The sequence below is a fragment of the Mytilus edulis genome, chromosome 1 (genome assembly GCF_963676685.1).
Source record: "Mytilus edulis chromosome 1, xbMytEdul2.2, whole genome shotgun sequence".
In the NCBI taxonomy this organism is placed as follows: Eukaryota; Metazoa; Mollusca; class Bivalvia; order Mytilida; family Mytilidae; genus Mytilus; species Mytilus edulis.
This window is the reverse complement of record NC_092344.1, coordinates 116557382-116568251: the sequence shown is the minus strand read 5'-3', so window position 1 is coordinate 116568251 and position 10870 is coordinate 116557382. Positions and strand designations below refer to the sequence as shown.

Here is a 10870-nt window from a genome sequence, read left to right as displayed (position 1 = left end):
ATATAGTAATACAGTTAAAGGAAGTATATATGTAAAAAATAATTTTCAACTTTTTTTTAAAAATTGTATAAAGGTATAAAAATAATGAAAAGTTATTTTTTAATATGTATTTGAAATTTTATATTATTATGATTTAATCTTTTTCACCCATAAAACGTAAATATATGGAATAATTTTGAATGGTGACAAATAAGGGGAAGTAACTCTTAGTTGAAATATCTTTGTAAAACAACAGGGCAATTTATTTACGACCTAAAGCTAAAGTAATTGGTGTTAATCAACAGTGTGTTTGACACCAAAGCTGTCAAGTGAAGCCATGCACTTAATGGGTCACTTAATTTGACAGTTTACATAGCTAGATGAACTGCATGTTCATGGAAGAATTACGAATTTGCCGGTATTTCAAAGGAATATTACTTATGTCATGAAAATCAATCTCAAGGCTAAGAAATACGGGTGAAATCGGGTCATTTTCGGAATTTCCGGGTTATTTCAATGACCCGGCGGGTGCTCCGGGTGATCCCTCAGAATTGTGAAAATCTCGGGTCACACCCGCAGAATCCGGGTCAGTTGACAGGTATGCCCCAATGAGACCCACTTGAAAAGATGTATCAATAGATTAACCTTGTCCAACTTTGAAAAGGTGAATCAGCCATACAGACACCATAAAAGTGCATGTAATTGAAATGTAATTGAAATGTAATTGAAAAGTAATTAAGGATTACATGCTATTATGTTGTAATTAATTAAGTTATTACATGTAATTAAAAAAAATGCTCAATTACACATTAAATTCAACATGTTCAATTTCATGGAAAATTGTAATGCATTACACTTAATTACAATTACATTTTCAATAACCCCATCCCTGCAGCCATAGAACATTGTCCATGCTTTGTGAAGACACTTCTTCCATGCTTTTTTTTTTTCAGATATAAATTATGTTTATAAAGTATTGTGATTTATACATCTGTACATGAGAGTGTTATATTATAACTTGTAAATATAGTAACTATTATGCTGTAGTAACATTATTTGTAATGTTTTTATGTGTGAATATATTTTATACTCCTGGAAAATAGCATTATATATATCGAATATAAATGTGCTTTATCTAATAAAACATTGATGTTAATTTTTTAATCAATTTTAAATATAAAGTCTAAATCTACATGTATACTGACGGTTTCAATTCTTCAAACTTGTACATATTACATGTAACAATGAGATTGAAGTTCTTACAATATTTATCATTATATGATAACCTTATTTATTTTCATATACTTAAATTAAGTTTTATCTTTCCTCTGTTTCAGATGTGTAGTTTATAAAGAAATAAAGGTAAGAATAATTTAATGAAGAAATATTGATGATCCTGTTTTTCCATCATACAAAATTAACCTACATGTATCATCCCAGGTCATTAAAGCCTTAACCCATAGAATCCTGAAAAATAACAGATTTCAACCATTCAGTTGACTTTTGATATATATATATATGATGGTGTTTATTGCAATATTTCAAACACATACTTATTAAATTGAGAATGGAAATGGGGAATGTGTCAAAGAGACAACAACCCGACCAAATAAAAAACAACAGCAGAGGGTCACCAACAGGTCTTCAATGTAGCGAGAAATTCCCGCACCCGGAGGCGTCCTTCAGCTGGCCCCTAAACAAATATATACTAGTCCAGTGATAATGAACGCCATACTAATTTCCAAATTGTACACAAGAAACTAAAATTAAAATAATACAAGACTTACAAAGGCCAGAGGCTCCTGACTTGGGACAGGCGCAAAAATGCGGCGGGGTTAAACATGTTTGTGAGATCTCAACCCTCCCCCTATACCTCTAACCAATGTAGAAAAGTAAACGCATAACAATACGCACATTAAAATTCAGTTCAAGAGAAGTCCGAGTCTGATGTCAGAAGATGTAACCAAAGAAAATAAACAAAATGACAATAATACATAAATAACAACAGACTACTAGCAGTTAACTGACATGCCAGCTCCAGACTTCAATTAAACTGACTGAAAGATTATGATTTCATCATATGAACATCAGGCACATATTCCTTCCCGTTAGGGGTTTAGTATCACACATACTTATACATGTATTATGATCTTGCACCACATGTAATGTTGATGGTTATTTTAGGATCCTGTTCAAACTTTCTTAATAAAAACAAAGGAAACGGTCTGTCTATCACTGTCTATGAATATCCTCATTTGGTTTTGATTTTATGTCTTTCATTATGATACCAATATTAAAAGCATAGGTACTGTGTGCAAGAGCATTTAATTTCTTTTTTTTATAAGCTGACCTGAAGAGCCAGCGTAAGTCATTTGATCTCTACCATATGTCACTGTCTGTATCTAAAATTTAAAAAATACATCTAAAACCACCAGGTTAATTGTAGCCAATATTCAATGGGAACAATCATAGTAAGGGTGTGTAGTTTCAGATTTTTTTCTTGTGTTCATGCTGATCGACCAGCATGATTATTAGTGATATTGTAAAGCAAAATTATTTCCGGGCGAAATTTGATCTGGTGGAAAAAATGTCACAGTAATTTTTATTTTTTTATCTGGAGGAAACCATTTCCCTATGATATTTGTTCCTTTACCGTGAAATTGTAACTAGGTAGTTAAACTATTGAATAGTTATTAAAAAAAACTCAATATCCTAAAATATTCAAGTAAATATTCTTTTAAAAAGACAATTATCATAAAACATATGAAAGAAAACCAGAAGTTATTTCAAAGATCATAATTGTGAAATAATATCATGATTAATTTAATATATATAAATCATATATGAATCATAGCATATCACTATATTGGAACAAAAGCAATTTCAACAACTGGATAGTATTTACATGTGAAATATTTTCTGAATTATTAAATCATGTTTTAAGTCATCTTTTTATACAAATGAATATAAAAAATAAGATTCAAGAAAAAAAATCACTATGAACTAGATTCAGGAATATAATATTTATATCTTTAACATACAAATTGCTCATAATAACCTCCCTTTGATTGATAAATTATGCAAATTTATTCTACCTTTGTGAAACATTTATAATTATGGTCAGGTATGCGAGTAACATACATAGTAGTTAATGGGACTCTATTTCACAAGGTTCTGTGAAATATGGAATGAAAAATATATACTGGTACATACTATCCGTATTCACAGGTAAATTTTCACTCCTCTGGAAAAAATCTACCTGTGAAATACCATGTCTGGAAAAAAATTACCCCATGATAATATATCACAGAGGAAGAAATAAACATAGATTAAAAAAAGTATACTTTAAATTCAGAAATTATTTAGATTTTTTTTGGGCAACCATCAAATTTCCAGATTATATCACTACTTTGATATACACAAGTCACTGAAATATATACTCATGATACTCAAATTACAAAAAGATGTGTATGTGTAGAACAATACTCGTCAAGAAAGTTATATAAATTGTGCATGTTGCATGAATCTAGAATCTTCTAAAAATATCAGTGATGTCATTGTTTAAGAAATATTTAAAATTAGAGTTATCTTCCTTTATACATTTCTATACGACCGCAAAAATTGAAAAATTTGAAAAAATTTTGGTCATATATTGGTATCACGTTGGCGTTGTCGTCATCGTCATCCGAAGACATTTGGTTTTTGCACTATAACTTTAGAAAATAATAGAAATGTATGAAATTTTAACACAAGGTTTATGACCACAAAAGGAAGGTTGGGATTGATTTTGGGAGTTTTGGTCCCAACAGTTTAGGAATTAGGGACCAAAAAGGGTCCAAATAAGCATTTTCTTGGTTTTCGCACTATAACTTTAGTTTAAGTAAATAGAAATCTATGAAATTTTGACACAAGGTTTATGAACACAAAAGGAAGGTTGGGATTGATTTTGGGAGTTTTGGTTCCAACAGTTTAGGAATTAGGGGCCAAAAGAGGGCCCAAATGAGCATTATTCTTGGTTTTCGCACAATAACTTTAGTATAAGTAAATAGTAATCAATGAAATTTAAACACAAGGTTTATGACCACAAAAGGAAGGTTGGGATTGATTTTGGGAGTTTTGGTCCCATAAGTTTAGGAATAAGGAGCCCAAAGGGTCCAAAATTAAACTTTGTTTGATTTCATCAAAAATTGAATAATTGGGGTTCTTTTGCCAAATCTAAACATGTACTTAGATTTTTGATTATGGGCCCAGTTTTCAAGTTGTCCAAATCAGGATCCAAAATTATTATATTAAGTATTGTGCAATAGCAAGAAATTTTTAATTGCACAGTATTCAGCAATAGCAAGAAATCTTCAATTGCACAGTATTGCGCAATAGCAAGAAATCTTCAATTGCACAGTACTGTGCAATAGCAAGTATTTTCAATTGCACAGTATTGCACAATAGCAAGAAATATCTAATTGCACAATATTGTGCAATAGCAAGAAATTTTCAATTGGAGTTATCTTTCTTTGTCCAGAATAGTAGTTCAATCAACTTAAATCATTGTTTTATACAATATACAATGTATATTCACTTTTACTACCAACTGATAAATTAAAACAATCTTTACCATTTGATAACAAGCACTTTTTTTACATTTTAATATATGATGTATTTAAATGAGTAGTTATTGTTGCAAACTCCATTAGAAATTTGAATTGAGATCAGTTTTGGAATAAGGGAAACGGGGATGTGAAAAAAAATGGTGGGGGGGGGGTGGGGGGGGGGGGGGGGGGGGGTTTCAATTTTTCTCATTTCAGATTTCATAAATAAGAATCCAGCTTGAATGTTGTGTCCATACTTGCCCCAACCGTTCAGGGTTCAAGCTCTGCGGTCGTATAAAGCTGCACCCTGTGGAGCATCTTGTTGTAGTTGACACAACCTCACTGCAATGCATGATACATGAAAATGTTTTATTTTAAGTTTCCACTGCAAAATGAATCTTTACCATCCACTGCTCTGAAGCACTTTGATTATTAATGCAAATTGTGTGACTGGGACAATGGCAATTTAATAGGAATTTACATTTTGATATCTGATACACATATTTCCATGCTGCATCTCACTCAAATCTCAATAATTAAGGCTCCACCTAGAGGTGGGTTGCCCTATGCTATAGTGATCATGATGTTTGTCTGTAACAAATTGTGTTAGCTTTATATTTAGAGATCTGTTATGATTTTCATACTTTATACTTGACATGTATATTAACCAACACCAGAGGGTGATTCATAATGTTTGTACAACTTCCTAGGTCAAAGTTCCAGGTAAAAACTTTGGTTTTAGTTGACAACCCTATGTCCTACAATGTAAAGATTGTATCCGCTCTTTATCTTGAGAACCATTATGATTTCAAAGTCTATTCTTGACATGTAAAATAACCATTACCAGAGAGTGTTATAATGAATGTACAACTTTCTAGGTCAAAGGTCTTGGTTAAAAACTTTGGTTCTAGTTGACAACCCCATGTCCTATGGTAAAGATCATGTCTGCTCATATCTTGAGAACCATTATGATTGCAAAGTCTATTCTTGACATGTAAAATAACCATTACCAGAGAGTGTCATAATGTATGTACAACTTCCTAGGTCAAAGGTCTAGGTCAAAAACTTTGGTTCTAGTTAACAACCCCATGTCCTACAATGTAAAGATTGTATCCGCTCTTTATCTTGAGAACCATTATGATTTTAAAGTCTATTCTTGACATGTAAAATAACCATTGCCAGAGAGTGTTATAATATATGTACAACTTTCAAGGTAAGAGGTCAAGGTCAATAACTTCGGTTCTAGTTGACAACCCCATGTCCTATGGTAAAGATCATGTCTCTATATCTTGAGTACTGTTCTGATTTCAAAGTTTATACTTGACATGTACACACGAGGGATGTCATGATGTATGTATAACTTCCTAGGTCAAAGGTCAAGGTCAATTGTTTTAGTTTCAGTTGACAACCACATGTCCTATATATAGTAAAGAAATAAATCGTTTTCCTCACATCATTAAAAGTAGCCTAATGTCTAGTTAATCTTGCATTTTTGTTTATTATTTGAAAAGGGAAATGATAAATGCATGCAATAATTTCTAGATTTACAGTATTTGCAGTTACTAAAAGTTCTATAACAAGCAGACTTGCTCCTCTGAATATATAACAATCCTTGTTTATAGATATAGGAAGATGTGGTATGAGTGCCAATGAGACACAGATACTCTTACAATCCTAGATATAAATTACCAAAATGAGAAAGATCTAAATTTATGGTACAGTTTTGTTAATCTAATCATAAAAAATATTTTCTGTGTATCTTTCTGTTTCCAATCTGTTTTAATGGCAGACATATCACACTTTAACATTTACAAAATGTCCATCAATTTTTTTCTATTCTGTAACTTTAGTTTGCCTCATCCAAATCATATACACAATGCATATTACCATAAAACTCTAACAAGTTTGAATTTAGAAGGGATCACTTTAACTGTTCTAGGATAGTGCCCTTTTATGGTTTTACATATATATATGCAAGTGGTGGCATCTTCTGTGTCCCGTGGACACATTCCCCATTTATTTCTTCTAAAGTTGCACTGTCACTTATAGTTTTTAACCTCCCAATAAAAGTTCACCCAGTATATACTTAAACTTCAGCTAGGGAGCTCTTTGAAAATTGGGAGATGAAAATCTGTTAATGAGTTACATTAAAGGGTATATGTGGCATATATGCAAGGTGCCTTAATACTGTGAAAATTATAAAAAAAAAGTTGCATAAGCTTTTCTTTATTATTCAATATATCTTTATACAGGGAAATTGTATGGTGAAGAGGAAATATTAAGCTTTTATTACTTTGTTACTAGACCTTTTGGAAAGTTTACTAGGTCACTGAAAGAGTTTTAAGGTAGTTAGACTTTATTTTAATAATTTAAATTTTGTTTGTTCCTTGATATATATATAAATTGTGATATTGATCTAGGATTATGGATCATCTATGTATGACTGAGCTACTTTTAACTTTATAACAGATTAGTTTGGATATGGGCTCCAGTATAACTATTACTGTATTTTTGCAGTTTTAATAGCCTTAGGGTATAAATCTCTAGATTTTTAGAGAGGCAGCTCTTTGTGGATGTTAATATTAATTTTTAGGCAATTTCTTAAATTTTAATAGATTTCTTTTAAAAGTGTTTGAACATAAAAGTTATGTAATAAGAAATTTTGATTCAAATATTTTCTAATTTCTAGAAGATAGTCAGATGTGTGCATAACTTGAACCCCCTAAAATTTAGTATTTAAACTTTTGTCCATTATTTTTATGAATTGGTTTCCAAGAAGTATTCTTAATGCATGTGCTGATGTAAAGTATAAAAAGAAAATACTCTTCTAACTACCAAAGAATCTCAGCCTTTTTTCATAAACTTCATTCAATACAGTGTATTAACTGTATGTATAGATGTGAGTTTCACATGCTTTTGAACAATTGAAACCCTAGTTTTAGCCAGCGACTTTTGTTGTAAAAGCGAGACACAGCAATCCTTCATTCCGTCATCGGCGGCATACACAGATAATCACTCTGTTGTTAAAAGTTTTTGAAATTTTAATAACTTTCTTAAACTATCCTGGATTTGTAACAAACTTGGACAGAAGCTTGTTTATGATCTCAAGATAGTATTGGATAATCCAGAAGTAAATTTTGTAAAAAAAACAACTGTTTTTCCATATTTTATTCATAAATGGACTTAGTTTTTCTGCCAGTTAACATTACATTATATCAGTGGTTAAAGTTTTTAAAATTTTAATAACTTTTTTTTACTATCCTTGATTTGTACCAAACTTGGAAGTAAGCTTGTTTATGATCAAAAGTGAGTACCAAGAAGGAAATTTTGTAAAAATTATTTCCGGTTGTTTACATATATTTCTTATAAATGGACTTATTCTTTCTTCCAATTAACATTACACACATGTACAGTCTGCAGTTAAAGTTTTTAAAAACATTTTTTAGATTCATAAACCATCCTGGATTTTTACCAAACTTGGACAGAAGCTTCTTACAATCAAAAGATAGTTTCTAAATGAAGATTTTTATGGCCCCGCAATGAAGTTGTCGGTGCCATATAGTTTTACCCTTGTCGGAAATTGCGATATTCCGTAATTCCGTCATTCGGTCATTCCGCAACAAACCTTTATACAGAGTTTTTTTCTAAACGCCTTCAGATATTGGGCTGATTTTTGGTATGTGAGTTAAACATGATGAGTTACAGATCAAGTTTAAGTTGAGTTCCGCTCCACTAATTTTTGCGGAAATTACGGGCTTTGGACTTCGAAAAATTGTTGAAAATCACAGTTATACAGACTTTTTTTCAAAACGCCTTCAGATATTTGGCTGATTTTTGGTATGTGAGTTAACCATGATAAGTTACAGATCAAGTTCAAGTTTCGTTCTGCTCCACTCATTTTTGCAGAAATTACGGGCTTTGGACTTTGAGAATTTGTTGAAAATCGTTGAAAGTCACAGTTATACAGACTTTTTTCTAAACGCCTTCAGATATTGGGCTGATTTTTTATATGTGAGTTAACCATGATGAGTTACATATCAAGTTTAAGTTTCGTTTCGCTCCACTAATTTTTGCCGAAATTACGGTCTTTGGACTTTGAGAATTTGTTGAAAATCTTTTTTTCTATACGCCTCCAGATTTTGAGCTGGTGTTTGATATGTGAGACTACCATCATGTTTGTGTCCACATGTGTTTATATTGAAATTGCAGATTTTTTGTGTCGCTTTGACACATCTAGTTATTATTTTTTCCCTATTTTTGTTGAGCCAGCAACAGCAAAAGTAGGTGAGACACTAGGTTCCGTGGAACCCTTCAAATTTTTCATAATTTCAGAGATTCAGTATTGCATTGTTCTTATGAAAGTCCAGATAAGAAAGTAGAGTGTCCTCATAGATTTATTTTGGTTTAGTGACACAATGACTGATTTCGTATATTTGTCTACCTGATTAAATACAACAGGTAAATTTTTATAAGTTATCATTTTATGAAATATGAGATGATTATCATAAACACCCAAGGTGTGATATTGATACTGATATATGCTTATTAAATTGTCATATTGTAATTATATTTAATTCTTGTTATTCTATAAGCACTAGTTCTATTGAACTGTAACAAAGATCAAGTTATTCAAATCAAATTCTTCCGTATATTGGAAGTCTGTTTGAGGCTTCTTCTTGTCAGTTAGATAATAGATATATTAAGTTTCTATAATTGTATTTTTTTACATCTTTATTATTTAGAACAGCAATAAAAGAAAAGTTTTAGAATTTTATAATAATTTAGCAATGTCACAGTTTTGAAGCCTACAGCAAAAGTTAAATGTGATCAATATACATGTACATTAATGTAGCAATTAAAGATTAGTCTTTTGTCTGATTCAGTTGAGAAATATAATAAAATTTAAAATCCATGACATAATTCTTTTTTTATTGCCATATAAAGGTTCATGTTTTAAAATAGAGACATCTTTAAATAATTTACTAAACATTTAAATTTGAATGCTTTTGTGCAGATTTAATGAATGAAAAAAGTCATAATAATTGTTTACATGCATATGACACCTATATTAGGATAATTACAGGTAAACGAAAACAAATCAATACGGCTAGTCCTTTGTTATGACTTTTTTTCATAATTTATTCAGTGGAATAGAACGCGTGTAATAGTATCGATCTGAACCATGTGTTGTATTTTAGAGGAAAACATGGTCTTATGTGATAATGTCCTAATATGTCATAATTTGGGATTTGTCATCAACTAATTGATCTTGTGTTTGGAGTGATTTTTTTCACCTTGGACCATTAGGCCGAGGGCCATTGTGATGTTATCATTAGTGTGAAAGAAAGTTATAATTTTAGCCTACATTTGTGATAATTATGTTGTTGATTTTGTTTAAATGGATTGTATTTGATGTGAAGACCAAAGATGACCACAGGTCACCTAGATTATAAGATATGATCTTTTTTAACAACTAAATGACAAACATCAGTGAGAAATCTTGTCCCCTCCTAGGAGTGGGACTACCGCACCTTGTTTATTTGACACATGAAGGGACTTTGTCCAATGTTTGTGTGATTGGGTCCAAGGATTCGGACCAGGAGTATTCAGATCTAAATTGGTGGGATTCTTGTTGTTGTGGAAGAATTTCTAAAAATATGAAATTAACTCATGCAAAAGGGATATCTAAAAGGTTGTCTGGGGTAAGCTCACTCATTTATTATCTAGAAACATAAACAGAACATTTGATTTTAACAACAACTATTTAATTATGTCAGAGATTTTTTGAACAGCTGACATAAACAATTAACTCTCTTCAATTTTTATGTACTAAAACATGTCCTTCTAAATGAGCAAATATGGCTGTTATACATCTTTATTAGTTGAAATATTCCATATGATTATTATGATAAGAATTCTCAGCCACTAGAAAAGGAAACTACCAATTGCAAAAATCAGTTCCAGAAACATAATTTTAAATATCTAATATTATCAAAGCAAATCTTTTCCCTTTCTAGGGAGGTATGCTTATTAATTGCAGCAATGGAGAGTTATTATTAAAAATAAAAATAGAATTAATACAAATGTTTCCAGTTGTTAATATGGACATATGAATATTATGGGAGCAAAATAAAACATTAGGTAGTTCTGATCATTAGTTCTGAAACTCATATACACCAATCATGTTCAGAGATTAAAAAGCTGTTATTCTTAAATCTTTATTTCCATTCTACCCTGCAAGAGTTATTCTATGCAAATGTAATAACTTGTGCCAGATATAATTGTAGTTGGATTGATAATTGTCG

At 30.9% G+C, this 10870-nt stretch overlaps 1 protein-coding gene across 21 annotated transcripts in view; it reads left to right on the top strand.

The window, feature by feature from the left end:
- The window catches only part of LOC139502002 (focal adhesion kinase 1-like), a 64085-nt gene that overhangs the window by 1467 nt on the left and 51748 nt on the right, over window positions 1–10870 (top strand). For 11 of the 21 annotated variants that reach the window (XM_071291521.1, XM_071291514.1, XM_071291422.1 and 8 more), the window contains exons 2-3: window positions 1317–1341; window positions 6818–6910. Coding sequence is in view for 4 of the 21 variants with exons in the window: in XM_071291344.1 (XP_071147445.1) it covers window positions 10043–10267 (225 nt within the window). In the remaining 17 variants the exon portion in view is untranslated. Of the gene's footprint in view, window positions 1–1316; window positions 1342–6817; window positions 6911–9531; window positions 10268–10870 lie in introns of those variants that run through there. The other 10 variants (XM_071291454.1, XM_071291501.1, XM_071291493.1 and 7 more) reach the window with 4 other exon arrangements.